At 39.4% G+C, this 7561-nt stretch overlaps 1 protein-coding gene across 1 annotated transcript; it reads right to left on the reverse strand.

Annotated features, from left to right (window-relative positions):
- Nucleotides 1-4142: 4142 nt before the first annotated feature.
- LOC123782662 (olfactory receptor 52P1) lies at nucleotides 4143-5132 on the reverse strand. The gene has a single exon (XM_045782913.1). It carries the CDS (start codon nucleotides 5130-5132, stop codon nucleotides 4143-4145), a length of 990 nt encoding a protein of 329 aa, XP_045638869.1.
- Between the last annotated feature and the right edge of the window lie 2429 nt (nucleotides 5133-7561).

Here is a 7561-nt window from a genome sequence, read left to right on the forward strand (position 1 = left end):
TGGTAAGTAAAGCTACATAATATATATTGGCCTAAAATATATTTTGGTATAAGTAAGAATTTCCAGAGTCTAACTCAAGTAAAATCAGACACTCATAAGGAAAAAAGGGAAGGCAAGTAGGCAGCAAAAGAAATTTGAACATGGACTCTCATGACCTAGAAATGTTCTTTATATATTTCCCATTATTCCCTGACAGGGCATTCTTGGTTTCCATCACTCCCAAAGCACATACACCTATACAGTTAAGAGTGTTTATATAGATGCACGGGCATCGTGAACGCTTAAATGAATTTTTCATGCCAAAGGTGGGGAATAAATATTTCTATCAGCCCCTGCATCATTGTCTTGCATTGCTTTCTGACTTGAAACTAGGTCAACAGAATAAGACATTTACATCTGTGGGTTGGAAAAAAAGCAGTTAGTACCAACCTTAAATCCTTTTTCCTCTTTACCTCTATGTCTAAAATGGAAAGTATCTTGCACTGACCCCTATATTGTTCTGTTTAAATACCTTAGTTTTGGGAAGGAAAAACAAGGAGATAAATATATCCGGTCCTATTTCCCAGGAACTTGGTTGTCTAAACATCACAGTCTCTGGGCAAGTTTTTAACTTCTTGTTATGAAGACTGCTGACCTGAGCCTGAAGGAAAATAAATGTTATATACCCCAAGTATCCCAAGGGAACATTTCAAAGCATCAGAGTTTACTGCTGGTATGGGAATCAAGCTAAACTCCAGGGGGCCCAAATGGTGACTGACACATATCTAAACCTGTATCTGTATATACGTGAGAATGCATGTGTCCATATAAATATATATAATGTGAATATGTGTGTGTGAGTGTGTGTGTGTGTGCACGTAGATAGATACCTGGATATAGATCAGAAAGGAGATATTTTAACAGAACCTAATGATTTCACTACCCCAGAGGTTTGGCTCCTTTCCCTATGAAGTTTCGCAAAAACCCCAAGGGAACCAAGTTGGATATTATGTGAATTATGTGAATGATTTACTCTCTCTATTCATTAAATTACTCTTTTAAAATAACCTTTTAAAATATATTTATTTGTCTCTCCATTGAAATAACATTTACCAATATATACTTTTAAATTTATTAACATGGATATATGCTCAGGTATTGCTTTAATAGAAATGGAATATTACATTATTACACATATATAGCTGTTTTTATATAATTAAGAGTGAATAACTAACATATTAAATGTTCTTTCAAAAGAAGGTTTTTAAGACTGTAAAATATTTATTAAATAGATGAATAGAATTTATTTAAGTATTTTTTCTATTATTTGATATCCACGGCTTTTCTATTTAATAAAAATATTACAATAAATATAATTGTTCATGAATCATATATGACACTCTATTATTTATTTAAAACAAATAAAGGTTCCATTTTGTCATGCCAAGAACAAGTTTATCTTCAGAACATCTATACTAATTTTGTTGAAGAAATGGATATGTCAATGACATTTGAATTTATAGTTGCTGAATAGCTAAAGATAGTGACTTTTATTTTTTAATATCTAGCCTTATTGTGCTCAGTTTTGAATTTTTAAAATTATTTCTTCCTTATGGACCTCACTGAAGCTTCCTTTTTGACCTAATATAATTTCTTTGGGAACAAGGAGGAAAATATTATTAACATAGAAGAAAAGCTAGGATTTGGGGCGCCTGGGTGGCGCAGTCATTAAGCGTCTGCCTTTGGCTCAGGGTGTGATCCCGGCGTTCTGGGATTGAGCCCCACATTGGGCTCCTTGGCTGGGAGCCTGCTTCTTCATCTCCCACTCCCCCTGCTTGTGTTCCCTCTCCCGCTGGCTGTCTCTATCTCTGTCAAATAAATAAATAAAATCTTTAAAAAAAAAAAGAAGAAGAAGAAGAAAAGCTAGGATTGTGTGGTATCACAAATGTCACAGCAGAGACATTCCGGAGAAGCAGATATGGTCAATAATACAAAGTGTTGTAAGGAAGTCCAGTTGGAAAAGATTACCGGTGGCTTTGGTGACAGATGCTTCACTGGAAACTTTAATTTGTGGTTGAAGTCAGATTATAATGTAGGAAGGAATAGGAGTCAAGAAAGCAGAAGTAATTAGATCCAAAAATATTTTCCAGAAACTTCCATTAAAAAGGTCAAGGGAAATTTTGCTATTAGGTCAATGTACCAATAAATTCAAACGCTTGTAGAAATAAGAACTAGAAGAAGTGAGTTATGGTCTGAGCTCCCTAGAGCATTTTTTGTGAAGCTTCCTTGATCAGAAAAAGGAATTAGTAATAAATATGTACAGTAATAAAGGAGGAAACAATGCATATAGATGTCAAAAGTTAATGTGAAGATTAGAATTTGAGGTAGTTTACTTCTAATCATGTCATTTTTCTTTACAGACAAAGAATGAATGGACTATGGCAACCATGAGGGGCATGGGATACATAAGAAAACCAAAAATGATAAACACTATTTCAAAGCATGCAGCAGGTAAAAGCATAGCAACGTAGCAATAGGTTCCTACTTGATATCCAAAATTGTGAGCAAACAGTGTTTGCAGTCTGCATGTCTGTGTACTTTCTTCAAGACTGATCTACACTCTGAGGATAGGAACTTAAAATACAGAGTACAGAAGCGTCCCAGAGTTGGGATGTAGGGTTTGTATGCTGGCGAGATTATAGATCTGAAGCATAAAATTAGAAGTCAGCTGATGAACTATGGTGTTTAGAATTGTCTAAAATTCTTTCTAATCTGTTAAGAATATCTCAATTTGAGGATTAGAATGAAAAATTAAGTCAGTACCACCCCTGCACTGACAATCCTCCTCTAGAACAACATAATGATTTTCTTTCCTTTGAAAACCGGACAGTATTCAGCATATTTTATTGAATTGTAATATTTCAAAACTATTTCTCCCCACCTGTGTGAAGTATCACAGTCAAAATATTCATATTCTTGGGAAGAGAAGCTTTAAAAAGCTGGTCCTAGTGTTCAGCCCTTAGGACTGATACTCTTCAAGGGAGAGAGGGTCTATGAATTCCCAGCAGGGGGTTTTGTGTCTCCTCTACCTGGCATTGTGGGATGGCTCCCTTTTCCTGCTAAATAAATGGACGAATGAATGGCTAAGGCTTCCTCATCTATTGGTTTATGTAAGTGACTGTCCTTTGTAAGTTTAGAGATAGAAGTCAATGACCTCTGGGAGGCCCTTGTAAGAATGTGTAAGAATATTTGGACATTGCTTTTCAGGGAATAATATCCAGGTCAGTTGGAATTAAATCGGCTCCCTGGAGGGTGGAGACAAGAATATATCCGTGGGATGAATATTCCCATTTAGAAATGAAAGGCTATTCCTGACCTAGCCTATGCTCTCATCCATAGATGTCTTATTGTTCTGTACCAGAAGATTCTAGGTTTCAAGCCCTAGCTCTCCCATTTGCTGATATTGTGGGTATTGGTGACTCCTTCTCCTCTTTTGGTTTCAAGTGTTAATGGAGAAAATATAATATTTATGCAAAAGCATGTAAGTACTTGGCAGGTCTACTTTCTTTAACTGTGGCTGTATGTCCTATCTCCTGATCCTTACAGATGGTAACACAGCAGCTACAGTGTGAAGTATGAGGTTAGAAATCCATGCCCGCTGTATTAGGAGAGGACCAGAAAGTGAGGGAAGTTTCTATGACTAGGCAGAGGCTCTTCTGACCTAGGTTGGAAGAACCTTCTTAGGTTATACTTCTGGGAAGGAAGTTAAGGATTCCGAACTAATTTGACCTCCTCTGTGATTTTTTTTATTATTATTATTCTTAGAAATGGTTTAGGAGGTACTGTAGAGGGGCTCCTGGGTGGCACAGCGGTTAAGCGTCTGCCTTCGGCTCAGGGCGTGATCCCAGCGTTATGGGATCGAGCCCCACAACAGGCTCCTCTGCTATGAGCCTGCTTCTTCTCCCACTCCCCCTGCTTGTGTTTCCTCTCTCGCTGGCTGTCTCTATCTCTGTCAAATAAATAAATAAAATCTTAAAAAAATAATAAAGGAGGTCCTGTAGAGGACATCAGTGCAAGACTAAAACCTCTTTCCAATCTCAAATATTGAAGATTGTTTAATCTTGAAAATCTTTTTTGGACCAAGTCCCTTCTATACCTCTGGATCATTCAGATACCTTGACGCCAGTTCCCTGCCCCCTTTGAAACACCCTGACAACCCTTTCCCGAATTTCTTTAGTCTTAACTCCATATACCATAGGGTTAAGAGCAGGTGGGAAGAGCAGATAAACATTGGCCAAAAGAATGTGAATATGGAGTGGAACATGGCGGCCAAAGCGATGGGTAAAAAAGGAGAAGAGGGCTGGTGTATAAGAGATAAGGATGACGCAGACATGAGAACCACAGGTCCCCAGGGCCTTGGACCGAGCTTCATGGGATGAAAGACGAAGGACAGCTCGTGCAATAAAGACATAGGAAAGACCAATGCAGAATAAGTCAACCCCAATAACCAACAGTGCTGCTGTCAGCCCATACACACGGTTAGGCCTGGTGTCTCCACATGCTAGCTTCACAACAGCCATGTGCTCACAGTATGTGTGGGGGATCACATGGCTTTGGCAGAAGCTCAAACGCCCAATGAGGAAGGGACATGGGAGCATGAGTATGGAGCCCCGCACCATAGCTACCACTCCAATTCGGAAAATGATGGTGTCGGTGAGGATAGTAGCATAGCGAAGTGGGTGACAGATGGCCACATAGCGATCAAAGGCCATGGCCAGAAGCACAGTAGACTCCATCATGCAGAAGGCATGAATAAAGAACATCTGTGCCAGGCAGGCAGAGGCAGAGATGTGTCCGGCTCCACACCAGAGGATGGCCAGAAGCTTGGGAACTGTGGAGAAGGAGGCAGCCAAGTCAATGGTTGAGAGCATACACAGGAACAAGTACACAGGCTTGTGTAAGGCTGGTTCAGTGGCAACAACAACCAGAATGGTGATGTTGCCCACAACTGTGGCTGTGCCCAGGCAGCACACCGGGAGTGAGAGCCACGAGTGAAATTGTTCCAGACCTGGAATGCCCAGGAGGAAGAAAACAGAAGGGTCCAGGTTAGTGTGATTAGGAGACTCCATGGGCTGGACAAAAGCTCTGGGCATCTTCTCTGGTCAGAAACCCCCACACAGTATCACATTACCTAAAAAGACAACACAGAACAGAGTTAAGAATGAGCCTTGAATGACATTTCCTAGCTATATAATGTTAGGCAAGTGTTATCATCTCTAAATGGGGATAAAAAAAGTTATGTCCCCTCGAGTTGTTAAGAGAATTGCATTGGTTAATATTTGTACAGAGTTCTGAATAGTACTTGATACATAATACTTGTTAAAGAAAATAAATGAATGTGAAAAAAAGATTTACACAGGCATTTAAAGAAATCCGAATTGTCTTCTAGCTAAGATTAAAGAAAGGTATGAACTTCATCCATTCTTCCCAGGAATATCACACACACACACACACACACACACACACACACACACACACACACACGCACTCTTTTCTGAAGTATGGGAAGAGAGACGGTGGGACTGTCAGTCCAGAGTGCAAAGTGCCATCACTGGATGGAGCTGGATATTGTTCTTGTTTTTCAACCTAGAATGGATTCTGGTTTGGGACCCAGTGCTTGGAAATTATTTCTGATCTTATTATTATCATAGTTGTTTCCACTCCTTTCACTAGCCAAGAAGAATTTTCACATATTCCTGATCAACTTATATTTCTGATTCCTAAGATGTTCCATCCACCCTCACATGTCTGATTTCCACTTCCCAAGATGCTCAAGTTAACCCTTGTTGGACTTCATCCTATTTCTAAAAGAGAAACTTCCAACCTTTTACAGTCCACTCTTGGGTTAATCTTTCATTCACATTGTAACCGTGGTTCTTGGTGATTTCAAATGAAGGATGTAGCCAAATCCTCAATTTCACTCTTCCACAATGTCAAGAAGTGATTTGTAACTACTTTCACTCATGCCTGGATGGTGATGTCTCATCTTCTGTTGAAGAAAAATCTTATACTACTCTTTCTCCCACCTTTCCCAGACCTCCTCTTCCTAAGAGGACACAGCCTACAATGGGAAATACTTAAGCTCAAAGGAAGCATCCAGAACATGTGAAACCATGATGGTAATGAGATAGAAACAAAAATCTAGTCATTAAGATAAAAGCTGAGAAATCACTTTAACTTGAAGTTTTCAAAACAGGAATAAGAACTTCACTGCCCAGAAATTTGTTCTATGAGTTCAACCACAAATATTTAATGTGAACCTCCTCTTTAATGATCCTTATTCTAGAGCCTGGATAACGAGTACTAGAATAATCAGTACAAAAAAAGCCACTGATTCTGGGAAATTTAGGGTGTTAGAAGACAGCTATCAAAGGGAAATTGAGTCCTTGTTACAACTCTCTCTCTTTCATTTTTTTTTTAAAAGATTTTATTTATTTTTCAGAGAGAGAGAGAGAAAGAGAGAAAATATGAGCAGGGAAGGGGGCAGAGGGAGAGGGAGAAGCAGGGTCCCTACTGATCAGGGAGCCCGACATGGGGCTCAATCCCAAGACCCTGAGATCATGACCTGAGCCGAAGGCAGACACTTAATGGACTGAGCCACCCAGGCGTCCCTATAACTCTTTCTCACTCCTGTTGTGTATGTCAGATGAGAATAGAAGTAAACTCTCTTAGGGGCACCTGGGTGGCTCAGTCATTAAGCGTCTGCCTTCGGCTCAGATCATGATGCCAGGGTCCTGAGATCGAGCCCAGCGTCGGTCTCCCTAGTCCACTGGGAGCCTGCTTCTCCCTCTCCCATTCCCCCCGCTTGTGTTCCCTCTCTTGCTGTCTGTCTCTCTGTGTCAAATAAATAAATAAAAATCTTAAAAAAAAAAAAAAGAAGTAAATGCTCCTATTCTTTAATGGACCAGATACTGTGTGTGCAGTCACTGGAGAAAAAATCAGGGAAGTTTCTCCATCTTCTGCACAGAAGAGCTTTCATTACCATTTAGGTGGGTTTAAGAGACAAAAAAAAAAAAAAGAAAAGAAAAGAAAAGAAAAGAAAAGAAAGGAAAAGAAAATTACCAGATAGACCAAACATGTTGGTAAACAAAATCAACTATTTTCTCAGAAATAAGGACTAACAGAGGAGGTTGGTGACAAATTGTATGCTAATTACAGCTCAGGGCCAATAAGCCACATAACTTCCACAGAAGAGAGAGAAATGTAGCTTTACCCGCAGGTGCATACAAAGATTCTCATTGGTCACAGGGCTCTGTGAGCTTATGCCTAAGTAGGAGGGCAGAATTAGCAAAGACCTAAATTTCTGATCAATTTGACAAAGGGTCTTGTCTTCCCTAAGGAAAAGCATTTCAAGGTGAAAGTTTTAGCTTGTCTAAAAATGTGACTATTATTGATGTGATTTGAGCTCTTTAGATCTCCATCTAATATTCACACAGGAATACAATCAGATATCATGCTTGCTTTGACATATTCTCTGAAGACGTAGGATATTTTGGAAGCATAGGACCTTTGAGTTTTTAAA

This window comes from Ursus americanus, chromosome 16, assembly GCF_024610735.1.
Source record: "Ursus americanus isolate L20-20 chromosome 16, mUrsAme1.1.p, whole genome shotgun sequence".
Taxonomy (NCBI): Eukaryota; Metazoa; Chordata; class Mammalia; order Carnivora; family Ursidae; genus Ursus; species Ursus americanus.